This window comes from Tachysurus fulvidraco, chromosome 19 (assembly GCF_022655615.1).
Source record: "Tachysurus fulvidraco isolate hzauxx_2018 chromosome 19, HZAU_PFXX_2.0, whole genome shotgun sequence".
NCBI lineage: Eukaryota > Metazoa > Chordata > Actinopteri > Siluriformes > Bagridae > Tachysurus > Tachysurus fulvidraco.
The window spans coordinates 14,455,505-14,483,040 of NC_062536.1; the positions used below are offsets into that span (position 1 = coordinate 14,455,505).

A 27,536-nucleotide genomic window follows, 5' to 3' on the forward strand; every position below is an offset into this window, starting at 1 on the left:
TAGCGTGTAGATCTGCCTTCTCTGAGAGTCGATGCACATCTTATGGCAGGAGCGTGCACTGGGACCATTCTGAGACACACAAACACTCCACAACTTCACTGCTTACGTTTTACCATGAGCGTCAGAATTTCAGGGTTGCTCACATCTATCTCTTGCAATTTCAGTTCTCTCAATACCTTTGGCAAAATAAATATGCTTGCTATGTCATGGAGGAGTTCTTCCACACTGTCAAAGAATTTTCAAAAAGGTTTTCACCACATATTAGGCATACTGGGAAGCCACTCTCATCAGCAGTAAAAGCAAATGAATCTGTCCGCATCTCATTAAATGTTCTGTTTTCTTCAGAAACTTTTCTTTTCTTACATTTATCCATGTTTGCCTACCTGGGGTTGAAAAGTTTGATCTGAATTGAACAGAATTTTCAATTTTGTGCCGGTGGATTTCGCAATTTTTGCAAAAAAAATTAAACACAGATTATTTTAAGGTTACAAGAGCATCATAATCTTAGAATTAAGAATTAATTTTTTTTTTAAAAAACTAACTAAAATAAAATAAAATTTAAATTAAATATTTATTTTCCAATCTACAGTGAACTGCAGCAGAGGGATGCCTTAATTGAAAAACACTGTATAGCAATCTCTCAGGATATAAGATCAATTTAGACAAGTCTCAGGCTTTGTACTTGCACACTCCATCTGAAGCCGTTACAAAATCCCCTTTTAATTAAGCACTTCCTGGATTTCAATATTTGGGAATCAATGTCACACCTAATTTGGTCGATTTGTATAAAGCCAACTATCCCCAGTTAATTATGAAAATTAAGATTGGTCAATTCTTCCAAATTCTTTTTTTTTGGTAGGATTAATGTTATAAGAATGAATATTCTTCCGAGATTGAATTTTTTGTTTCAAAATCTGCCAAGTTATTTAAGTGCAGATTTTTTTCAAAGGATTAATTCTTCAATTTCAAAGTACATTTTGAATCATAAAAAAAACCTAGATACAAACTTTCTGTTTTCATGAAACCAAGGGAATTGGGTGGGGTTTCGCTCCCTAATTTTCAGTTATATGTCTGGTCTGCCGGGCACGGTCGCTTAGTGGTTAGCACGTTCGCCTCACACCTCCAGGGTTGGCTGTTCAATTCCCGCCTCCGCCTTGTGTGTGTGGAGTTTGCACGTTCTCCCCGTGCCTCGGGGGTTTCCTCCCGGTCCAAAGACATGCATGGTATGTTGATTGGCATCTCTGGAAAATTGTCCGTAGTGTGTGATTGCGTGAGTGAATGAGAGTGTGTGTGTGTGTGTGTGCGCCCTGCGATGGGTTGGCACTCCGTCCAGGGTGTATCCTGCCTCGATGCCCAATGAAGCCTGAGATAGGCACAGTCTCCTTGTGACCCGAGATGTTCGGATAAGCAGAAGAAAATGAATCAATGAATGAATTTCTCGTCTGCACAAATTAATCACATGTTAAGCTGGTTTCTTAACAGATCTGAGATCTGATTCTCGCTGGACTGGGATTGAATGTTCAAGATGCTTTCCAAGATTGTTATGCTCACTGCCATTTATTCATAATATACAAAAAATGGAATCTCTGAATAATGTTTGCACTGTGTCAAATACTCTTTTGGTGTGAAAGGATATTAAGAAATATTTAGCTATTCCAAATGACATATCTTTAAGTCTCCTATCGCATTCACTCGGATCTCTCCCAACCGTACAAAATATTGGTCTTCTGTCCTGGAGGTTAAGTGGAGTTTGGCCATCTATTTGATAATGGTCAGTTGAGGTCAATTCAGTCATTAAAGCAGGAATTTCACCTGCTCGGTAATGATTTTTATAAATTTTTTCAATTACGGCACTCTTTAGAGTCATAAAGAATATTATATACAATTTGATCTTACGGAAGTGGAAAAACAGCTCTTATCTTCATTTACTCTTAAGAAGAAGATCTCTGAGTTATATGTGTAATGGGGTAGAAGGTGTAGGACTACAAATTGGGTGGACTACAAATCCCAGGAGTCAAGAGAGTATAAAAGAAAGTCAAACTTGGTGACTTTCTCTTTGTGTACCATGTGCTAAGAAAAGCTGTTTGGTGTTTTTCAAAGCTGCGTTATAGAAGGTAAAAAGACCAATTGACTAATGAACCGTATAGCAGCCTAGTATTGAATTGTAAAGGTGAGGGTTGTGATTTATGCTTGCTATAGGATTTGGTTTAGTTTTAACATTTCTATTTGCTTTTTGTTTTAGTGTCCTCATGGGAGTTGTGTTGAGTGGTGCCTTTGAGAATTAAACTTATATTTAAGAGTACATGTACTGATTTCAATCAAATTACGTGGGGAGAATTGGTTTTAAGGTTTTTATATTGTAATTTGTGTTTTTACGGTTGTTAAATATGGTATATGGCAATCATCAATTTGTATTTTCTTTGTCTTTTTACAGATGATGCATGATTGCCGTATACTTTTATTGAAAGCATTAATGGCTTAATGGTTGCTTGAGAAAGGACTTTAAATGTTGAATTGGGGCTGGTATTTTGAAGTGGCAAAGTGATTTATTTTGGAGATTGTGTTTTCATGTTTGTTTCATTTATCTTGGACCAACTAATGACCGTGGGGTTTCCTTTACCTTGTGTGTGGTGTACTGTTAATGTGGGGGGGAAACAACTTGTTGTGGTTTGAGGTTATGATGTACTTTTGCTTTGGAGTGCAGATTGTACGGGTTTTTTTGGTTTGATTTTGTAATTCGAGTGTGCACTTATTTGCAGAACTACAATCCGATAGGATTGGGAACCGGTTGTCTGTAATGGTTACAAGAGTTCTTTTTTCTTTGTTTGTTTTTTCTTTTTTTAATCTTTTTGCCATTTTTGATTCTTTGTGATGCTACTTGTAAATGTTGTAAAATAAACCTCGGCATATTTGCAAAGAAACACACTGTAGTGGTTACCCTTTAATTTGAAGGTTCTAATCCCCTTGTGGGATGATAAGGTTACATATGCTTTTGCTGTCTAATGTTGGTCCTTCAACAAGGACTTCAGATTTTAGTAGTGAGGAGTGGTTTGTTTGGTGTCTCAATATCGGCCCACAAACAAAATTATCCACAGGACTTATCTAACTCCAGTTTGACTCCATAAAATGTTCCCCATTTCTTCTCAATTATGTTTCATGTGTAGGCATTGGCACAGTGATGCATGTGTTTTGGAATTGTGATAAAATCAAAGGTTACTGGAAAGAGATCTGTAAGATTATTCAGAAGATTATTGGAAAGACTTTTATATTATCTCCAAATGTTGACCTTCTGAACTATAAAGCTGGTCTGTACCTTGACTGTAACAAAGTGTACTGAACTTTTGTTTGTATGTATGTGTGTGTGTGTGTGTGTGTGTGTGTATATATATATATATATATATATATATATATATATATATATATATATATATATATATATATATATATATATATATATAATATTAGAGAGAGAGAAAAAAATGTATATTACTGTGGTCAACCCCTCAGATATCCACATATTGACTGAGGGTAAGTCAAGCCGCCACCCTTTTACCTCTGGAAACACTAACTTATCTGCTCTTTGATGCAGATTATGCGTTTTGACAAATTTGGTCTTTCTGCAAGGTGTCCAGTGACTGATGTATCCTTTTAGTTTTTGGTCTATACAATGAGTTATTTACTGCCCTGTTGCATTTTATCATTATTTCCTATTATGTTTTTGCACTTTGTATGGCTGTATGAACATGTATACCCATAGATTGTAAGGTGATATGGCCTATGTGGCTGTATACAGTATGCTGCTATGTGATACCAGCACCACTGTTTTATTGTTAAAATAAAATTAAAATTAAAAAAGTTGTCTTGTGTTACAGGAAATTAAATATTAATAGCATTCACATAGAAATACATTTTCAGGAGTTTTTTTTATTCATTAAGGGTCTCTATAGTTCCCAAAACCCATAATGTTATAGAATCATTTACTCTTAATTGCATTGTTGGAGTAAACTGACACCCGATAATGTGAACTAATAACCGACTGGCTCGTTAAAACATGAGAAGATCATGATGTCAGTAGAGTAACATGATTGCACCAGTCACATACAGTATGCTAAACGAAAAATCAGAGCTTGGCATAATCTTATCTTTCGTAGTTATCTTTAAATGCATGTTACTTCAATGGTAGCAGACATTAAAAATTCAGGTTGATTGTTATCAATTATAGTTTTTATTAAGAGCCAGTTTTTCATGCTGGCTACTTGTGTAACAATTTAAATATTTTTATAGACCCATAATTTTCAAAAGGAAGACCAGAAGATGGCCCATTAATGATGCAACAACATACTGTCATCGAGGGACAAGCCATGGCTAATGGAAAAATTCATTGATGTCAACAAAGGTACAGGGATTTCAGGCTCTTTAAGGGGCAACATATTACAGTAGTACAAATGGGTGTCATTGTGGTAAAACACTAGATATGCAGCTGCATTGTTTTTAGAGGCAGCAGAACAAAACATTTTGATATAATGTGGTAATGCCATGTTTAATTTACAAGCTGTTGGTCATGCTGTATGTGAAAGCTTAAGATGCCTCAATGATTCTCCTTATTAAATGTATATTGAATTACATGTCCTTATAGGAAGGGTAGTTTTCACTTCCCAGCCAATCGAACAAGGTGCTTTTGTCTTGGAGTACAGGGGTGAAATCATTTCATTGGAGAAATGACAGTCAATAATAATAACAATAAACTTTATTTTGTATAGCGCCCTTAAAAGTAGCTTCTCAAAGTGCTGGACAAAAAAGATGAAATTAAAAGATACACATAACAGTACAGGCACTAAAACTAACCATACAAAAATAGAAAGCCAATAAATAAACCAATAAATCACATAAAAGCTACCCTAAAAAGTACGTTTTAAGGTGGGATGTAAAAACACCCAGGGATTCTGCATTCCTAATCTCTGAGGGAAGGGAATTCCACAATTTGGGAGCCAACTAAGAAAAAGACCAATCACCCATAGTTTTTAGCCGTGTTGTTTGGACAGTCAGAAGACCAGCTTCAGAAGAGCGTAGAGCTGTTAACAGCTCACACAAATATTGGAAGAAATTGTTCAAGGCCTTATGTGAGCATGAGAATTTTAAAATCAATACAAAAACTAACAGGAAGCCAGTGCAACTTTTCCAGGATAGGTGTAATGTGGTCCCTTGCACTAGTCCTAGTCAGAATTCTAGCAGTTGAATTTTGTACCAACTGTAATTTACTTAGGGTAGCTTTAGGAACTCCAGCCAGCAAAGCATTTTAGTAAACAAGACGCGAAAAGACAAGTGTTGAGTCAACATGGGACGTAATTTGGCAATGTTTCTGAGATGAAAAAATGATGCTTTGACAGTGTTACGAACATGATGGTCAAACGTTAAATTGGCGTCAAATATCACCCCCAATTTTTTTTGTTTAGTTAGGAATTGTAAAGCTGAGCCATCCACACTTAAGCTTATGGACTCTGCTTTACACAACTGATAAGGTGAACCAATAAGCATCACTTCAGTCTTGTCACTGTTCAGACAAAGATAATTTTCAGACATTCATTTCTTAATCTCAGTAAAACATTGAGAAAGAAAAGACATAAGCATATTGACTGGCTTTGAATGTTTATAGATCTGTCATTGGCATAAAAGTGATAGTTAAGACCAAGTGATCTTAAAAGCTGGCCAAGTGGAAAAATGTAAATACTAAAAAGTAATGGGCCCCAAACCTGATCCGTGAGGAACACCAGACTGCACCTCACCGACCTTAGACTGGCAGTCACCCATCAAAACAAACTGCTTACGATCAGAGAGGTAGGACTTGAACCACTTTAATGCAGAGTCAGAAACTCCAAAAATAGTCTCTAAGCGGGTGATTAAAATTGAGTGATCTATAGTGTCAAAATCAACTATACAATGACCAACACTATAAGATCAACAGTGTTATAGAATATAACAAAATTCAAATCGCACTACTCTAGAACAAAGTGAGATAAGTAGATAATACACAAAATTCAGAATCTTACCTTACCTTACCAGACAATATATTCAAATAGAGTTAAAGCACACTGTCTAATAGTTTGTACCTTGAGATAAGCATTGTTCTTATAAACCATGTCATAAAATGCCATACATTAAGTTTATAAAACATTTTGATATCACTCACACAACAGACTCCATTAAATTTATATGTGAATATTTAACTTGAACAAATTTATCTTCCAATTAAAACATGAAAAATATGTTTAATAAATTTTGCTGTCTTGTGTAGCCATGTAGATAGAATCTACTCCAAATTTTGTGTTCCTAACTGTCACAGAACAAAATCTGTGGAGAATTTTTAGTAGTAGAATGGCTAACTTTCTTTTTCTTTCTACCTAGGTAAACAAACTGTTGCAAAAAGAAGCTGGGCAGCAGAAGAATGTTCTGCAGTAGAAAGGCATTTGAGAAGGTTCTTAGTGATGAATGAAGTACCAGGTAAGAGACTGTCAGCAGTGCATTGCTGCAGAACCTGAAGCCCTTAGAAGCAGAGACTGGAAAGCGGTAAAATATTTAGTGAAAAACCGCATTGCTTCCCACAGGAGAAAATTACAATGGAAGATAGTAAGTTTTGTCTAAACACTTTGTTAATGATGATTATTATTCTGTATTAGTGTTTTTGTAGATTTCTCATTGTTGTTTTGGAAGCTGTATTGATTTTTCTTTTCCTGAAAGCTGTGTATAACAATGGGTACACACAATGTTCTGGACCTGAATTTATGTGATCCTTACATTTATTCTTTGGTCGGGTCCTGTGATCAGGAGCACATCAGTGAAAGCTCATACGTTTTGTCAAAGCACACTGTGATTGGTGTTTTTCTATTATTTTGTTTAGTATAGTTTTCACAGATCTGAAAACTGTATATTTTTTTTTACTTATTTTTTTGTACTGAAACTGAATGCACATGTTTTAATTTATGTGGAACTGCCATTTTTCAAATATAAATACATGCTTCTTGAGGACAAACCCTGTTGTTAAGAGACTATTTTATGCCATGTTTGATGTAAAATATTACTTTTGGTTAGCCTGGCAAAGCCTGATTTTAACACAGTATGGGGTTTGAGAAGTTTGATTTGGAAATTCACCATGAATTTGTACCGGGTTCATTATCATCGTGTTCATACCCTGTCTAGTTACTGATGGCAATCAGGTTGGTGCAGATTAAATGGACATGGGATGTAGAGGATGTAAATTACAGTAAAATCCCTGATGCAGTCCTGGATTTAATCAAGTTAAAAAAAAAGAAACTCTTAATATCTGCAGATAATTTTTTGGTCCTTGCTAAGCTATAAAAAGTGTGTGTGTGTGAGAAAGTGGACCTGAACAAGGATACCATGCTAGAAACTGGGCCCCACAAGGGGCCAAAATCCTTTTTTGAAAAAGTGTAGAATTTTATTAAATTGAAGTGATATTTGTGATTAGGAACTCTATTTGCCTGATTTATTTATTTTTTTTCGAGTTTGAATGGTGTAGAACCATTGGAAAGGGTGGACACCAGAAGGGTACAAAAATGCGGTGGAGCTCACAATGTGAGGAAGGAGGGAGGAAGAGAGGGAGGGAGATTGAGATTGATTGGAAGTCAACAGCAGACAGGAAAAAAACTCAGGGGAAGAAATGTGCCACTCTCGCAGAGACAAAGGTTACAAATTAATCTCAGTGAACTCTCCGATCTTCTGTAAAAAAAAAACTAATAAAACAAAATATATCAGGAGAAAAAAAAATTAACAACTCATTGCTTTCCTTTACAAATCTGCTAGAAAATTAAAAAACAAATAAATAAACAGCAGTGTATATTTATATATAAAATAAATGATTTAAGCATGAAACTGAGTGGGGAGTCTGTAAAAAAAACAACAACAAAAAAAGGTAAAAAATATTATATATTTATATATAATAAATATTTAACACCAAAAATAAGGAAACTTGAAGACAGCTGAGGGCAGGAGCTGAAACTGCAAAGCACGATCATTTATTATTAATCAATCACTGGCAGTTTTGTCCAGCATAAAGTTATTAGTGTCACTATGCAATTTGTAAACCTGTTCATTCAATTCAATTATCCAATCAGCCAGTCATGTAACAGTAGCACCTCTACTCTGGGCTGTACATTCAGAGATGCTTGTCTGCACAGCCAAGTGCAGGTTATTGGAGTTAATGTGGCCAGAGAGAACCTCTAATCTGTCATTCTCCTCTTATCCTTTTCATCATTTTCTATCACTCTTTGTAAACTGTAGAGTTGTACACAAGCCTCCCAAATAATCAACAGTTTCTAAAATACTTAATCCAACACAGATGGCACCAATAATGCCACAGTCTCATTTTCCCTTACTAAAGCTCTTTACCTCTAGCTGCATAACTGGATGCATGGCACTGAAGCTCCATGATTAGACCAAGAATGTGTCAGTAATAAAGTAGAATAATTCGGATGAATCAGCCCATACCTCTTTAGTCTCATCAGGGTCCGAGTGGTCCACAGTCAGAGAGAGGTCATTCTGCAAGTACTGTAGTGCGCTCAGTGGTTCGGTCTGTGCCTTCTCCTCAAACCTGGAAACAATACGAGCACTCAGGAACGCAAATTTCAGCAAGTTTTAAACAATATTTACATTTGCAGTATTCAACAAGTTGTTAACTCTTCAACTATCAGAAAGTTAACAGCCTGCTATAGAGAGACGATAATCCTGATTTATTTTTAGGTAAAGGGTTTAATGTTAAAGTATAGTGTATTAGTACACATTAATGTAACTAGCTCAGTAAGTAATGCTAATCCAGACAAGTCACATTAACTATATCCAGGTCAAACTTTTTCACCCCTCTGGTAGGAATTTATTAACAGTAAACAACAACTGTTAAATAACAGAAAAATTACAATTCTCAAACACGACTGCTGATGAACATGTCAGTGAGCAATAAATCATAACATGTTGAGAGCAATAACTAAAGAAAACCAGCAGAGGGAGCTAACGATGCAGAAATGACTGGCTTGTGGAAAAGTACAACTTGATTTCAATCTAATTTAGTGAAGATGTAATCAGCCCTAATCACAAAAGAAAGTCAGAAACAAGACTGTACATAAACACACACACACATGCACACACACGCACACACACAAAATCACATTACATACAGTACACACAGTATGATGCCATGAACTTTCAGAAACAAGCTGTGTTAATGTAAACTGACTGAAGACTATTAATTTAAGACCCAATAATACTATGTCCATTAAACTGGTATAATGGGTCTTGTCCGTTTCTCAGTTGGCTTGCTGGTGTCATAAGCTGTTGGACCATAAGCTAGCTCTCCAAGTATGCAAGTCCCAATGCTGGGGAATTCCTACATTTTAATGGTCAGAAGGTGATTAATGCACTTGCTCTATATTTTCACTTCTAAAGCAATAGCTCACTGACTGCCACTTTTAATAAATTGATGTTTTTTATTTGTAAAATGTAAGTAACATTAAAGACATGTATAAAGTATTCTCCAGTGTTTGTAACGGTAAGAAGTGAAGCTGTTCTCCACCATGAGAAAATCTTTAGGATGGAGGTTAGTGTGGTTTTTGGTAAACTATTTTTCCCACTTTATTCACATCAAGGAGAGGTGAGGAGATGGCTTTGTAGCTGCTATAGTGATAAAAACTATTTAAATGTAACTTTAAATGTAACTAGAAACAGATAAAAAAATTTAAAAACATGCATATTTGTGGTGGTAATTAACTCCAATTTTATGACAAGACACATAATCAAGTGTTCATCAGATGGATTGCCTGAGGAAAGAAACTGTTCCTATGTCTGGTCGTTCTGGTGCTCAGGGCTCTGTAGAGTCGACCAGATGGCAACAGTTCAATGAGGGAGTGTGCTGGGATGTGAGGGGTCCTGAGTGATTGTCTTTGCCCTTTTGGACACTCTGGAGAAGTACAGATCTTGGAACGTGGGGAGTGTTGTGCCAATGATTCGCTCAGCGGTCTGAACTACCCTCTGTAGTCTTCTGAGGTCAGATTTGGTAGCTGAGCTGAACCAAACAGTAACTGAGGTGCAGAGGATGGATTCAATGATGCCAGTGTAGAACTGTTTCAGCAGATCCTGTGTCAGGTTGAACTTCCTCAGCTGGCGAAGGAAGTACAACCTCTGCTGAGCCTTTTTCACAATGGAGTCTATGTGAATGTCCCACTTCAGGTCCTGGGAGATTGTGATTCCCAGGAATCTGAAGGACTCCACTGCTGTCACAATTCTGTCCATGATGGTAAGTGGGGGGAGAGCAGGGGGTTTCTCCTGAAATCCACGATCATCTCCGCTGTCTTGAGTGTGTTCAGCTCCAGGTTGGTAAGACTGCACAAGACAGCCAGCCGTACATCCTCCAGTCTGTAGGCAGACTCGTCACCGTCCTGGATGAGGCTGATCGGTGTGGTGTAATCTGCAGACTTCAGGAGCTTGATAGAGGGGTCATTAACGGTGCAGTCATTTGTGTACAGGGGGAAGAGCAGTGGGGAGAGGACACAACCCTGAGGGGCGCCAGTGCTGATGGTGCGGGTGCTGGATTTGAGTTTTCCCTGTCGCACTAGCTGCTGCCTGTCTGTCAGAAAGCTGGTGATCCACTGACAGACAGAGGAGGGCACAGAGAGCTGGGTTAATTTGGGCTGGAGGAGTGATGGGATGATGATGTTAAAAGCAGAGCAGAAGTCCACAAACAGGATCCTCACATAAGTCCCTGGTCTGTCCAGATGATGCAGAACATAATGCAGTCCCATATTGTCTGCACCATTCACAGACCTGTTTGCTCTGTAGGCAAACTGCAGAGGGTCCAGTAAGGGTCCAGTAATGTCCTTCAGATAAGCCAAAACCAGTCTTTCAAATGATTTCATGACCACAGACGTTACAGCCACAGGTCTGTAGTCATTAAATCCGGTAATTTTGGGTTTCTTTGGGATGGGGATAATGGTGGAGCTTTTGAAGCATGAGGAGACTTCACACAGTTTCAGTGATCTGTTGAAGATCTGTGTGAAGATGGGAGCCAGCTGATCAGCACATGTTTCAGACAGGCTGGTGAAACGCCTAGGCCTGGTGCCTTTCTTCTCTTCATCTTCCCGAGGACCCACCCACTTTTACCGTCTCTATTCAGCGCATATGTCTTTTTTAATTATTTTTCAGAGCGCAGCCAGTCGAATCCATTCTGCTTGAGGAATGCACTAATAGATTAAACTCCATTTCGTGTTTTACCTACAGCATTGACCACGATCCTGCTTCCTGAAATCCCCACCCACGTTTTATTTGCTTCCGACACTCATGGTAAAATGTAAGCAGTGAAGTTGTGGTGTGTTTGTGTGTGTCTCAGAATGGTCCCAGTGCACGCATGTGCCATAAGATGTGCATCGAATCTCAGACAAAGCAGATCTACAGGCTGGGAAGCTATTTAGACTCCTCTGTCTAAAACAGCGAGTATCTGAAAAGCGACTTTTACAGTACGACATTGATGCTAACACGTGGACACCTCTGCAGATGGATGCCCTAAACTTGTGTTCGCCTGAAGATCCACACCATAGTGCATTATATAAAAATACACCATGTAATCAGTCATGTATAGCACTATAAGTGTAAATAGTGCAACAAGCCAAAACAAATAAACAAAATGTTTTTCTCTTGTAGATGTGCATGGACTCGGAGAAGCACATGATCTACACGTTTGGCGGTCGGATTTTGACGTGTAATGGCAGTGTTGACGACGGACGCACCTCAGAGCCACAGTTCAGCGGTCTGTATGCTTACCAGTGCCAAGCAGGAACCTGGAGCCTTCTGAGGGACGACTCATGCAACGCCGGCCCTGAGGATGTGCAGTCTCGCATTGGACACTGCATGTTATTTCACACGGTCAGTTTGCCAGCGTTGCATAGATGAAGCTTTTGTGAACATGTTAAAACGACAGTCAGACATTTTATTATATCATAAAAGTTAGGACTGCATGTTATACACTTTGTAACAGTCACTGATTTAATGTATTTATTTATCTATCTATTTATATTTATTTATTTATTTATTTTCATTTATTTATTTTTGTCCATACAGTAACATGCCACATTCGGTGTTGTAAATATATACTCGCTTCCAATGTTCTACAGTATAATAGGAATAAAACATTTTAGGACATGATGTTATTAGAACCAAGTCTTGTTGAGAAGTGTGACTTTGTGCTGACGCAACACACCACCCTGCCATTGATTATTTTCCTATAACAGCACACTCCGTTGTGTTTTATTCTTTAACTGCACCCGTAGTCGTCAGAAAGCTATAAGTAGGAAGGCTAGGTGGGTATCTTTCATCATGTATATATCCACTCTACACTCTTTTTCATGCCACTTATAGCTGACAGTCCTTTCCTCCACAGCTTGGTGTTACCTTGCCATCCACCATGATGAATCTCTGTGAGGACCCTGAGGTACTTGTTGGAGCCTCCTCTGTTAGTCGTTGCCAGAGGTTTATGATACTTAGTATCATGGGAATCTTTCTTTCTTTCTTTTTTTTCTTTCTTTCTTTCTTTCTTTCTGTACATTTTAACTTTTATATTTTTACATTATTTAAATATTATTTTTGTAAATACTTTTTTTACAGACTCCCAATCAGTTTCATACTTAAACCATTTATTTTAGAGATATATAAATGTCAAATATTTTTTAAATATTTTTATAAGCTAGAATTGATGATTATGAGTTTTTTATTTTCATCATTTTAAGTTTAAAAAATACTGAATAAAACATTATATTGTATTTTTACATGTCTATATGCGTTTTTCTATTTGTATATATTACACTTTTACATACTAATATTTATTTTAGCTTCTTTTTTGCTCTTAAATAATTTACTTTTGTACAAAGTAAATCTTTTTTTATTACAACTCTGCTGTTTTTTTATTTATTTATTTTTTTAATTTTATAGCAGTTTTGCAAAGCAACGAGTTGTAAATTTTTTTTCTCCTGATATATTTTGTTTTTATTCATTTTTTTACAGAACATCTGAGAGTTAACGGAGATTTAATTTGTAACCTTTGTCTCTCTGTGAGAGTGGCAGATTTATTCCTTTGAGTTTTTTCCTATCTGTAAACAATTTTCCACAATGTAAACAATGTGTGCTGCCAAATGTAATTAAGGAAATTGAAATTCAGGCAAAGAGGTGGTACATTCATTTGTGAACTCCCTGGTGGCATACTGGAGGAAAAACACTGTCTGTCAAGCAGCAGTGCAGTCTTTTCCTCTACATGCGTATTAATTCAATAGACATTGTAACAGTTGGATGTGTTGCTGAATACAGTACATCTTTTGTGTTTTAGTACCAATGACCGGCTTCACCCAGCGTGCCACCATTGACCCAGAACTGAACGAGATTCATGTACTGTCAGGCCTTAGCAAAGACAAAGTTTGGACTTCTGAACGGTTTGGACTTCTGAACATTAGATCTCTTGCACCCAAAGCACTTATTGTAAATGAAATGATCTTAGATAATAGCCTTACTGCACTCTGCCTCACCGAAACGTGGATTAAACCAAATGAATACATCAGTCTAAACGAGTCTACACCATCAGGATATATCTATAAGCACGAGCCTCGTCTGACTGGTCGTGGAGGTGGTGTCGCCACTATCCTTAGTGATTACCTCACTGTTACCCAGAGAACACAGCATAGATTTAGTTCTTTTGAAGTGCTCGTCCTTAATGTTACACTATCGCACATGCACACGAAGAAATCCCTGATGTCTCTTGCCCTAGCGACCGTGTACAGACCCCCAGAGCCCTACACAGTTTTTCTTAGAGAATTCACAGATTTTCTCTCAGACCTATTAGTTAACTTTGACAAAGCATTAATTGTAGGAGACTTTAACATTCATGTTGACGACACAAACGACGCTTTAGGACTCACATTTATGGACTTACTAAACTGACTTGGACTAAACGGACCAAGACTGTATGTCACTATTAGTTCTACTTGACCTTAGTGGTGCATTCGACACTATAGATCACAACATTCTTCTAGATCGCGTACAATATTACACAGGTATTCATGGTCAGGCTTTAAGCTGGTTTAGATCCTACCTGTCTGACCGATACCATTTTGTAGAATTAAATGGTGAATCCTCCAGTTTACTACCAGTTAATTATGGGGTCCCTCAAGGATCAGTTCTAGGACCTCTGCTTTTCTCTATATACATGCTTCCATTAGGGAACATTATTAGAAGACATGGGATTAGTTTCCATTGTTATGCTGATGACACACAGTTATATATCTCATCAAAACCAGATGAAATAGCCACAGTGTCCAAATTAACTCGGTGCCTTAGAGAGATAAAAGACTGGATGAGCTGCAACTTTCTATTGTTAAACTCCGATAAGACAGAAATACTACTCATAGGTCCAAAAACCAGTGCACATAAACTCTCACAACTTAACTCCCATTTAGAGGGATGTACTGTTACAAGTAGCTCGACAGTGAAAGACCTCGGTGTTATACTAGACAGTAACTTGTCTTTTAAAAATCATATCGCCCATACTACCAAAACAGCCTTCTTCCACCTTAGAAACATTGCCAAGCTGAGAAACATCCTGTCTGTATCTGATGCTGAGAAGCTAGTTCATGCGTTTATGACCTCTAGACTGTACTATTGTAATGCATTACTAGGTGGTTGTCCTGCATCTTTAATAAATAGGTTACAGTTAGTCCAAAATGCAGCTGCCAGAGTTCTCACTAGGACAAGAAAGTATGACCATATAACCCCAATTTTATCATCTCTACACTGGCTACCTGTTAAGTTTAGAATTGACTACAAACTGCTGCTACTTACGTACAAGGCTCTTAATGGTTTAGCTCCCATGTATCTAACTAGTCTTCTAACACGTTACAATCCTTCACGCTCTCTGAGATCACAAAACTCAGGACTTTTGGTAGTTCCCAGAATATCTAAGTCTACTAAAGGTGGTAGAGTGTTTTCTTATTTAGCTCCCAAACTTTGGAATAGTCTTCCTGATAGTGTTCGGGGCGCAGACACACTTTCCCAGTTTAAACGTAGATTAAAAACTCATCTCTTTAGTCAGGCGTACACATAATACATCCCATAATATCATGCACCAGTACATCAGACCAGCACATTTTTATGAACAGCAGATATGTTAATCCCTTTCCACTGCTTCTCTCTTTGTACCCATCCCGAGGCATCCAGACACTGTACCAGCTCCCAACGTCCTCTGTGGGACGAAGCCTTTGGACGTCCACTGAGCCGAGGCCGACTCTAAGAATCCTGAGACATCACCAGTTAGACTCTGTGGTACTCAGGAGATCAGAAGTCCTTAAACCTCACACCAATACAACATTTAACTGACTGTATATTACAATCACACCCCCGGTGTCACCCATATGAGGATGGGTTCCCCCTTGAGTCCGGTTCCTCTCAAGGTTTCTTCCTTTACCGATTTAAGGGAGTTTTTCCTTGCCACTGTTGCCTGAGTCACCTCAGACTTGCTCATAGGGGAATAAATACATACACACTGTGAACTATATACATCTAATAATAATCTAGAATTTTTATTCTGTTAATTCTTATTTCTTTTATTATTCGTTAATTCCTTTATCATTAATTATGTTTATGTTCTGTAAAGCTGCTTTGAGACAATGTCTATTGTAAAAAGCGCTATACAAATAAACTTGAATTGAATTGAACAAAGATAGACAAAGTTCTACGGTGAAGATGTTCTTTTTTCTGTTTTCTTTAGCACCGCCCTTGTCCCTCACTTTATCCTCTTGTTATCTTTTGTGTTTGTATATAATTTGTAAATAGATATTTTGGATGTATATTTGGTTCAAACTTCAATAGAGGAAAGGTTTTCTTTTGGCCACACTTTAAGTAAATTTCCACGTTACGTCTTCGTATTCTAGGTAAATCGTTCCTGTTCATCATTAATCTTTAGAGCAAATGTAAGAAAATCATAGTCCAAATGCCACGTGTGTTGTTTTTTTTCTTCTCTCAAAATGTCAGGCTTTTCTGATGTAGATCGGACGTATGCCCAGTTCACACAGCTCTTTGAAAAAAATTACAAACGGTTTTCCCAAACATGACCCCGCCCAAGGGTAACCTCGTTGATCTCATCACCCTGTAGCCATGCTGATCCTTCATCTTTTGTTCATATTAAATGTTCTTTTAATAAACATGATGTAGATCAGACCCAGTGCACAGAGCTATTTGACACACTGGTAAACTTCTTCCCCGACAGTAGTTGGGGAAGAAGTTTAGTTTAGTTCTTTTTTCCCATCTCCACTGTTCCTGGACATCTGACTTTTGCTCCTCTCTCGTCTCCTGAGTGAGGAGGATATTGGGATATGTGAACACTACACTGTGGCAGCATTGTATGTAATGTACATATCGAATAAAGATTGTATTTTGTTCAGGTTTTCTAAGCAGCGTCTCTTTTGTTTTTTGTCTACTTTTGTTCAACACTTTGTAATGAATGAATGGATGTTTGTAAACGAACTCCTTTATTCTGTAAGGACATGCTTTATTCCTTGGTCACAAAAAAAGAAATTGTAAAAACACGATGCAACAGCAGTGACTGTTTCCAGTGTATCAGACTCCTGTTTTTTACCTTTCCCGAAAAGGCAAAGTTTTAACACAAGCTTATAAAATACATACAAAATAGTAAATGGAAATTAAAAGGTCTAAATCACTTTGAGACCATATAAATATTTAAGGAGAATTTGAAAATGAAAATGAAAAATGAAAAGGATCCTCCTGCTGTTCCAGCGGCGAGGTGCCACAGCCCGGGTTCGTTTCAGTGCTGGTCCCAAGCAAGGATAAATGGGATAAATGGGAGGGTTGCACCAGGATGGACATCTAGCCTAAAATGTGTCCCAAATTAATCATGTGGACAAGATGATCCACCCCAAATGGAGCCCCCGAAAATAAATGGAATATGAGCATTTAACTGAAACTGACAGAGATGTGGGAGGATTTGTAGTAGCATTTAAACATGAATGACCTTGGATCTTAGATTTGCTGAATTTTGAATTAATGTCATCTTTGTGTCTTGCTCATGAGACAAAAACTGAAGGGGGGAAAAAAGTACAAGCCCCTAAACTGTACATCTGTACATCTCTTGTCCTGTTAGAATGAGGACAGTTAGAAAGGAAATAAAATACTCATTATGTATTTAGAGGGAAAAACTTCGGCTTTTTATAGGATGTCCTTTGGTCATTATGACTTGTGCTATTATTCACACCTGGGTTTTGTAGATAAGGAAAAAACTGTTGAAAAACACTGTTTATACATGTTCTATAAGTTAATATTAAAATATTTGAGGAGGTGAAAGCTGGACAGAATAAAGCGCTACGGTGCTGCTTTAGATAGAGGTCAGTGTTGTGCATTGTGGGTAATGAAGGAATCTGAGGAACAGGGTTTAAACATTGTGTGCAGGATAAACAGTTATCCATTGGTCTCCTTATGAAAAGTCATGGTCAATAAACTAAACATGCTACCAACATATTTAAAGATAAAAAACAACACACTATAAACAGGTGCTATATATAAGTGGGGAAAAATAAGATCCTGTGGGGAAAATCCTTTTACAGTACAACAGTACGTAAATACAATTTTTAAAATGAAAGCAAAACCGAATTACGCCAAAACAAACGAACAAAACGGCAAACACAGCCCAGGTTTATCTTTGAACGTCCTCCTTTAAGTTATCTTTAGTGTTTATTGATGCTCACTACAGCTTGTGCCTTTTTAGCAACAAAGAATAATCAGTAGAAATTTAAAAGGAAGCCTTGTATTCCATTTTCTATTTGGTTGTTTGTAATCATTGTCTTTACACAGTGTCATGTATATGGTATGACTGCTAATGACACTGTGTTTTGTAGTACACAAGCTTGGGGAGCTGTTGGGTTCGGACACTTTACAGGTGTGTGTCCTCCTCCTCGGGTATGTCGTCTTTGGAGAAGTTGTCAAAGGGTACAATCCAGCTGTCATTAAAGTCTCCATTCAGTGCCATCTTCTTCTCCTGCATCTCCGGCTGCACCTCCATCACCTCTAGCGTAGGGTTGTCGTGATAGCCGTTCTCCACCGTCTGCAGCTCTTCAGTTAGATGTTGCTGTGGAGGAGTCATGGACCTTGGTGATTAAAGGTGCATGTAGTGGAAGATAAACAAAACAATCTACTTGCAAATACATCTCGTACCTCACTGTACGTCAATGAAGCAAGTTCTGTTAGAGAACCAGCTTACTCATGGCTTGGACGGAAGGAATGAAAGATCGATTGAAAGAAATATAGAAATAAGAATCGGCTTTGATTTGAACGTTCACTTAAAACCACTGATGTGAAATGTAAAGCTGGCCTAAGCTAGTGAAGATTTATTTAATAAAGCCAGACTCATACTTTGTCCATGGTTATTATTCTAATCAGTGTTGCTTTTAATGGTACGTTTCACGTTAAAAGTGTATTTTTTGGGATGGAAAATGTTGGACACTTCTAGTGTGTTAGCGTGTTACCTGGTTCTTCCTGTAGGATGAGTGATGGCAGCAGCAATAGATAGCAAAAGCAGTAAGAAACAGTGCCAGTGCACCACACGAAGTCAGGATGGCGATCAATGTCTTTTGTTTTTCAGACAAACAGAGAAAATATAGCACTTTAACATTGTATATAACATTCTATTTTCATATTCATACGCATCACTATACCATATTCAGATCCAGTCACTGTTCTCAGCTATTAACTCTCTATTCTTGATATATTTATTTTTTTCTCTTGCAATTATTTCTGCTTTATAGTCTTTAATTTGTCTCTATATTCTTTGTATTCTTGCCATAATATTAATTGCCTATTTTTTTTATATGTGTGTATAATTGTGCATGTGAAAAAACAATTGAAATTCAGGGTTTCCCGCAGAAAATTTGCTAGTTAAGGCGTTAGGGGTGGGCGGGGCTAGCGACGGGGCGGCGCTTCTTTGTGAGATAGACCACAGACTCTGTACTACATTTAAAAATTATTTATTTAACACTAAATATACAATTTAAACAACATAATAATACATAAGAAAGTGCAAAACAACACTCAAAATTTTGCGGACACGCGTTTTATCAACTGGCTAGTTACAGACAATGGCGGACCACGTCTTTCTCTCATTTCGGCCGTGTAGCATGTCTGCGATATTCTCTGAGATGCACTTGACGGCCTTTTGTACAGCGGAATATTTCTTTCTTTTGGACGACCTAGTTAAGGCGGTAGGGCTTCCGAGCTTAGGCAGGCCGCCTTAACTGAAAAGCGCTGCGGGAAACCCTGAAATTTTGATTTGATTTGAAATGGTGCTTTTACAGTACCTCATGATATTTTTAATTAATGAGTTACAAAATCGTGTGTCTTACCCTGCTGTTGGGCCGATCAGTTGTTTCCACTGTCATCTCCACTGTCGTCTTCACTGTCGTCTTCACTGTCACTTTTCTATCCAAATTTGTCTCCTCTGTCGTCTTCGCTGTCACTTTTGTATCCACTTTTGTCTCCTCTGTCGTCTTCACTGTCACTTTTGTATCCACTTTTGTCTCCTCTGTCGCCTTCACTGTCGTCTCCACTTTTGTTATCAATGATGGATTCATTTCCAGTAAAGGATATCACCATATATCATTCAGAACAGAAATATCACCATTTAGTGAAGAATTGTAAAAATAGAGGTGAATTTATAGATTTCAAAAAAATCTCACCGTTCAGTGTTATGCGGTTGTATTTTATATCACCATTTGTCTTCTTTCCAACCATGCTGCAGTTCCCAATTACATTGATTGCCTCTGTCAAATTTGCACAAGTTTGCTCAAAGTAGTCCTGTGAATGAAATAAGTAACAGCTCTATAATTAAAGGCACCCTTCAAGAGAATTGCTTATACCTGGCTGTACATGGTGCTTTTATAATGACCCCATACATACTTCCAAAATAAACAAAAATAACTCCACAAGACAAAAACAAACTGTTAGTGAACCCTGTGGTTAAATCAAGAGCCCAGAAAAAAAATGTGTGTGAGTGTGAGTGTGGAAGAGAGACTGGTAATCTCAGTGGAGAACCTTCATTAAATCTTAACTGGATACGGATAAAATGGAAACCAATTTTTTAAAAGAAACATTGTACAAACTGGACACTTGTAAATTTGGATTATGTCATTGGATTAAGAGTTAAAATAAACCCAAACAACACCAAAACCAACCAACAAAAATATTACTTCTTAATATTAATATGTTAATTCTGTTGAGGAAGTAGCTTGATGGAATACTAAAATGGTGATCTTACCCCATTTCTGTTTGCAGCTACGGTCTTCTGCAAGAAAGGAAATGAATTTCAAAATCAGCAAGAAGCAGTGAGAATCAAACCATTTGAAGTGAAAAAAATGAAGTGTTTTTACATAGAAAGAAAAATCCTTACGTTGAATGTTTCTTGTTTATCGGCACGTGTTGCTACTGGAATGTTGTTTTTTTCTGGAGGAGTTGATGTGATATTGGTTGTTGTTATTGGACTTGTGTCTGGAGTTTTTATTTTGGTTGTTGTTATTGGACTTGTGTCTGGAGTTGTTATATTGGTTGTTGTTATTGGAGTTGTATCTGGAGTTATTTTGGTTGTTGTTATTGGAGTTGTGTTTGGAGTTGTTATTTTGGTTGCTGTTAGTGGATTTTTTTCTGGAGTTCTTGGTACTGTAGTTGTTGCTACTGGAGTTATTATGTTGCTTGTTGTTACTGGAGTTATTATGTTGCTTGTTGTTACTGGAGTTATTATGTTGCTTGTTGTTACTGGAGTTATTATGTTGCTTGTTGTTACTGGAGTTATTATGTTGCTTGTTGTTACTGGAGTTGTTACTGGTGTTGTTGTTACTGGAGTTGTTACTGGTGTTGTTGTTACATCAGTTTCTACTGGTGATGTTATTACTGCATTTGCTGCTGTTGTTATTTCTAGTGTTGTTGTTTTTTCTGGAGTTGTCATAACGGATATTCCTGATATAGTTGTCTGGTCGGATCCTTTTCCATTCAGCAGCCCAAATGTGGCAACAAAAGAAACAAGATAATGTAATAGATTTATACACTTATACACACTTAATAAGCACTATACATAAACAGCATTATATTTAAGCTTATTCACAACTGAAACGAACCTGCTGGACGGATTTTTCTGTATGTTCTAATAAGAATACGGCATATTATGTTCCCATAATATATAAAATCACACTGAATATTTTGTATTTGTTTATATATATATAAATGTGTTTATACATTTGTTTATTCGTTATGTGGATTTTTCTTTTTAAGGTTTGCGAATTATAACATTCATAAGCAATGGAATTCCATAAAACATTATATCATAGCAGGCATTACATAATCTGTGGTATCATCTCAACTTGGCAATGATATTATCAACAATGAGTTTTAAAAAAAATGATTATGCTGCTGCCTGCAAAATCAAACATCAAATAAAATTATTGTGATAAAAGTATATAAATAAAGGCTTTATAGCTATGATTGTCAGTTTCTTTTTACATATTGTGGAAAGGTAAAAGTTATACAGCTGAAAATTTTGACAGAACTAGCCGGCAGAAACTCAAGCAGCTGGCATTCCTGTTAAATGTGCTTCAGAATGAATCTTGAATGTCCACCGAAGTAATGTTTTCAAACTAGGAAATGGAATTTTATGTGGAGAACACAATATTATATGAAATATAGCAACTCTTGGAACATTGCTCAGCCAATCAAATCAGTGAATTGGAATTATCTGTTGTTTGATCTAAACACACTTACCAACTGCAGTTGTTTTGGTGGCACCGGTTTGTGGAATAGATTGATCTTTGCTTTGAGGTGTGCTTTGAACTCCGGTTGTGGCGATATTTTCTGCAGTAGGAGCAATGGTGGTAGCATCAGGGTTTACTTTGTTTGTTGATGTTACAATAGTGGTTCCAGCAGAAGTAATTGGCACTTGAGTTGATGCTTTATTTGTTGTTTCATTTTCACCAGCATATGCACCTTGGAGGAAAGAACCTAAGAAAAGCAAACCATCATTAGTGCTTACATTAGCATGGTTTGCAATATGAGTTGTCAGTTTGTGTCTTTCTTATTTGTAACCACGCATATTTATAAAATTCTGCTAGATTTTTAACTCTGTTAACTCGGTCCCTTTTAACCCAACTTTGGATCTTAGGTAATAGTGTTAATATTTTTTATTAAGCATGGAGCTTGGTATGTTTAGCATTTATGGTGTGAGTTTTCAGTTTTAACACTTTGTAGCTGCCAGGGATAATTCGGTAACTTGAATGCTTTTGTGGTTTCAGTAAAATGACCAGCTGTATTATTATTATTATTATTATTATTATTATTATTATTATTATTATTATTATTATTATTATTATTATTATTAGTAGTAGTAGTAGTAGTAGTAGTAGTATTAATAATAATAATAATAATAATAATAATAATAATAATAATTAGCTAACTAACTAACTAACTAATTAATTAATTAATGTATTTTTTTATTTGATGATAGAACGATTGTTTATAGCTGCTATAATATAAAAGATGAGAGGAATGAACCAGTTTTGTTGGGGTTTCACAACATTATATATAATCTGAGAAAACGTGTAAATCTTTAATAAATTAAAAACATTTTTTTTTAATTTGCAAAAGTAAAGAAGAGGAAAAAAAATAACACCTCAGGATATTCCATCTCTGGGGTTGGAAATGTCTGCATCATACCTGCAGGTATTGGATTATTTATCTGTTACACAATGACTTGTCATGTTCTCTAATAGCTACTTGATTAATTTATGATGAAAATGTTGGGTTTGTTTGCTCATCGCATGTGCTTGTAGCTGTAATTATGTTAAAGGTAGTAATTAGCATAGAGAATTTGTTTTTTTTTCACTAGATAATAGAAAATATTTAGAATCCATTTAGTCCATATAGCAAGTAGTAGATTTTAGGTGTTTATAATCCATGATCCATAATGTCTTTCTTTCTTTCTTTCTTTCTTTCTTTCTTTCTTTCTTTCTTTCTTTCTTTCTTTCTTTCTTTCTTTCTTTCTTTCTTTCTTTCTTTCTTTCTTTCTTTCTTTCTTTCTTTCTTTCTATTCTGGTTAGATGTATTTTCTATTCTGTTCTATTTTGTATAGCAGCTTTGTCTTCTTGTGAAGTCTCTATATTTATAGTTCAAAGAACATAGTGAGCAAAACAATAAGTTAGGAAGTAACACATCTATTCTTAAAGGAGAGGGCTAAACGATGGCGGTCGGCCTCAAGAGACTGAGAAGAATGCCATGACCTTATCTTACACACACATATATCATGACTCTTAATGCGGCACGTACGAGGACATTGTGTAGACGATCGACCAGGGTTTATGTGTATAATATCCAGCACAAGAAAAGATGTACTGTATATATATTTAATAATAAAAAAAAACTACTCCATTCCAGTTTCATGCACATTTCATGTTATTATAGCAAAATAAATAACTTTAGGTTGATAACAGTAACTCTGCTTTGAATCACAATGTCCTGTACTTGATTATTTTCTTATAACAACATATCCTGGTAGAACAAATAAGTTGTATGTTTATTATATTCCATGATAAATAAATGGACTGAAATGAAAATGATTATTACTGCCCTTAAAACACACTGCTCTTCATCACATTTCTGTGTTTTAAATGTATACATGAAGTTCATTCAGTTTCTTTGTATATTTATTCATATGGACTGTGAGATCTGTAATGTTTCTGTCTCTGGGTTTCTCCTACATCCCAAGCTTAAGACCTTTTGAAAAATAATATTGATAAAAATTGAATATGATTATTTCTGTACAGCTTTTGACTGATACAGGGAGTGAACACTTCCCCAAGACAGGATGCTCAACTCAAGGACACTGGACAAATGACTCCTCTCAGTAGACAGGACACTGGACTGAGCTTAAGTGTGACAGCTGTTCTTTACTCTCATATCTCTCACACATCTCTCTTTAGTTTCTGTTCATGTCTTCAATGTTGACCTTCATTAACCTCACTATCATTAGCTTACAGGCCGGCTGATTGTAACCCTATCAGCATTGACAAGATCTAGAGACCAGCATCTTCCTGTCCAATAATAATCCCACCTGGAGCTCAGCCCTCCGGAACAGTCTCAGTGACTTTAGTGTGCAGATATGAAAGACAGGAAACAGATGCACTGACCTTACTTTATTTTTACTCTTCAGTGCACTGTTGCTTTCCTGAATCTTCAAACACTCACACTGTTAATAATGGAAAGACTCTCTTTGACTTACTATGGCTTTTCCACAATTCCACAACTGAGAAGAATAATAGTTTAATATTTATATTATGAAGAATTATGTCACAAATTATACTTAGTATCATGGGAATCTTTCTTTCTTTCTTTCTTTCTTTCTTTCTTTCTTTCTTTCTTTCTTTCCGTACAATTTAACTTTTGTATTTTTACATTATTCAAAAATTTATTTCCTCATTAAATAATTATTATTTTTGTAAATTCTTTTTTTTTTTACAGATTCCCCACTCAGTTTCATGCTTAAACCATTTATTTTAGAGATATATAAAAAATTAAAATATATTTTTTAAATATTTAAATATTTTTCTAAGCTAGAATGGATGAATATTATGAGTTTTTTTTTATTTTCATAATTTTAAGTTTAAATAATATTGAATAAAACATTTTATTTTATTTTTACATGTCTATATGCGTTTTTCTATTTGTATATATTACACTTTGTACATACTACTATTTAATTTAGCTTCTTTTTTTGCTCTTAAACAATTTACTTCTGTACAAATTAAATCTTTTTTTATTACAACTGCTGTTATTTATTTATTTATTATTTTCTAGCAGTTTTGTAAAGCAAAGCAACGAGTTGTACATTTTTGTTCACCTGATAAATTTTGTTTTATTCATTTTTTACAGAACATCTGACTGAGATTAATTTGTAACCTTTGTCTCTCTGTGAGAATGGCAGATTTCTGCCCCTGAGTTTTTTCCTGTCTGCTGTTGACTTCTGATGAGTCTGAATGTGTAGTTCCTGTCTCTAGCTAAGCCATCATCTGTCAAAGCATCATAATTATTGGACTATAAGAAGTGCTCAGGTGGCCCGATGGTACAGAGTCCCTGGTTAGATTCTGAGCTTGGGTTAATGTCCTGGTGAATTTGATCTTAGATCATTATCCTAATATGAGAACTGAATATTAGAAAGTTTCAGTGCATGAACTAGATAATAGCTGCACACTCAGATAAACAGTCATGTCTTAAATTTAGTCTGAGTGCCTTCTTGTGTTTCACACACACACACACACACACACACACACACACACACACACACACACACACACACACACACACACACACACACACACACACACACACACACACACATACACACAGACACACACACACACACACACACACACACACACACACACACACACACACACACACACACACACACACAGACACAGACACAGACACACACACACACACACACACACACACACACACACACACACACACACAGACACACACACACACACACACACACACACACACACACACACACACACACACACACACACACACACAAATTATAGGGGTGTCGGTTTTGATCCCGGCATTGCCAGTGGCTAAGGCAGCAAACTGGCCGTATCATCTCTCTCTCTCTCTCTCTCTCTCTCTCTCTCTCTCTCTGTCTCTCTCTCTCTCTCTCTCTCTCTCTCTCTCTCTCTCTCTCTCTCTCTCTCTCTCTCTCTCTCTCTCTCTCTCTCTCTATCTCCTGTCATTCCCAGTGACACTAACCAACCTTGAGTGTCTGTGAGCTCATGTATGCATTCATGTGTGTTTGTTTGATGCAGAAGCTTCACATGTCCTGGAGGAAGCATGCAGAGGAAACATCCTAATCCCACCCTACTGTGAAGTTGGAAAAGGAAAAAGCATCAGACTGTTTTAATCATACATAAAACTACTGAAGGTAAGAAAATACTTATTGATAAAAACGAACACCAGAAACAAATGTCAGCACAGCACTGACTATATCATCTGTCCAGCACATATTACATGTTGCTTTCTCGCTGTACTGCATAATAAGATGTGAGTTCCAAGAAAAAAAAGCAATACATCGCAGCCCCAAAACATGCACTTTCCAGTGAATACATGTTTGATTCTTGACAGATTAAGTCACTTAATGGAGAGCACTTAAAAGCAATCTGTGTTTTTTTTGGACATGCAAAATAATTTCAAATGCCTACTCTACTTTTACTAAATGCAGGTTCTAGATGTTGCACATTTGTCCTGGTATTTAGTTTTTAGGCTTATTTTCTCAGAGCCTGTGTATAAATGCAGACATGACTGTGAGTGTGTATGGACCGTATAGACAGTGAACATCCACTACAGATGTCTAGATGTCAGCCACAACATGTCCTTTCACCCTACAAACCTTAAAGCTAGTAACTTGCATTAGTGCACGTGAAAGTCCTGTATCCAGTTCACACTATTTTTTTTCTTCTGTTGTCTCATTCTAGCCTCCCTGCTGTGATCTGGGGTCCTCATTCGCTCTTCCACCTCCCCAACATCCCTCCCTTCCCTGCCCTTCTTCCAGCAACGGTGTCCTATTCAGGCTAATTGAAGAGGCCTGTAGGGAGGGAGTTCTTTTATGGGGCTGAGTCACAGCTCAGGGAGGAGGAACAGGAGAAGACGCTTGTGAATGTAAAGATGTTTGGCAGGAATAATGAGATGGCAGGAGAAAGGGAGGAGGGTGTGAAGAAGGTTAGAACAAGGCTTGACGGGGTCAACGTGTGTTTGTGTGCTTGACTTGGAACACATTCCTCACCACACACACACACAAAGCCCCATCATTAGAGTATGCTAATGGAAGTTTAGATGGAGGCACTTTATCTTCATCATCAAAAACTTAACGTCATTTTCCAAGCTGGTTTGTAGTTATATAATAAGATGGGTTACAGGAACGCTTCAGTGTTTTTCAACATAATCTTTTGAAAATTATTTGTGATTTCAAAAGTCGGGAATATCTAGACGTTTCTCTTATCTGGAAAACTAATGGAAATCTATGTTTACTCAGTTTAATCTGATTTATACCAAGTCAAATGGCAGCTCTTGGATTCCATTAATAAATATTTAACATATCTGACTTTATTACATGAATTCGAAGCTAAATTTTTTATTATTACATGCTTTCAGTAAAGGTTATAGGATAAGACAGTAGATATAAAGTACAAATAAAGTAGACTCCTTTTCTGAAAGGACAAACTATACTGAATGACATTATACTGAGCTTATCCTACAAATATGCTTAACTGTAGAACTGTTTCAGAATTATTTTCACAATTCTTACATGTGATCATCTAAGTTTGATCCTTGAAATTAGCTAAATATATTGGAAAACAAAATACAAAAAAGTGCACCAACACCATTGGTAATAATAATAA

The 27,536-nt window shown here is 36.7% G+C and overlaps 2 protein-coding genes across 4 annotated transcripts in view; one reads left to right on the forward strand and one right to left on the reverse strand.

Moving 5' to 3' along the window:
- The window catches only part of LOC113645898 (muskelin-like), a 35,418-nt gene extending 21,957 nt beyond the window's left edge, over positions 1 to 13,461 (forward strand). The window contains exons 6-8 of one of the 2 annotated variants that reach the window (XM_047803763.1): positions 11,701 to 11,922; positions 12,437 to 12,487; positions 13,376 to 13,461. In XM_047803763.1, the coding sequence (XP_047659719.1) occupies positions 11,701 to 11,922; positions 12,437 to 12,487; positions 13,376 to 13,384 (282 nt within the window). In that variant the 3' untranslated portion in view covers positions 13,385 to 13,461. Of the gene's footprint in view, positions 1 to 11,700; positions 11,923 to 12,436; positions 12,787 to 13,375 lie in introns of those variants that run through there. The other variant, XM_047803762.1, reaches the window with a different exon arrangement.
- A 3,087-nt stretch (positions 13,462 to 16,548) lies between these two features.
- Positions 16,549 to 27,536, reverse strand: part of LOC113645783 (podocalyxin) — a 14,426-nt gene continuing 3,438 nt past the window's right edge. For both annotated transcript variants that reach the window (XM_047803935.1, XM_027151632.2), the window contains 7 exons: positions 21,850 to 22,086; positions 20,489 to 21,075; positions 20,357 to 20,383; positions 19,779 to 19,896; positions 19,446 to 19,648; positions 18,573 to 18,674; positions 16,549 to 18,175 (listed from right to left, as the gene is read on the reverse strand). In XM_047803935.1, coding sequence (XP_047659891.1) covers positions 17,981 to 18,175; positions 18,573 to 18,674; positions 19,446 to 19,648; positions 19,779 to 19,896; positions 20,357 to 20,383; positions 20,489 to 21,075; positions 21,850 to 22,086 — 1,469 coding nt within the window. In that variant the 3' untranslated portion in view covers positions 16,549 to 17,980. The remainder of the gene's footprint in view (positions 18,176 to 18,572; positions 18,675 to 19,445; positions 19,649 to 19,778; positions 19,897 to 20,356; positions 20,384 to 20,488; positions 21,076 to 21,849; positions 22,087 to 27,536) is intronic.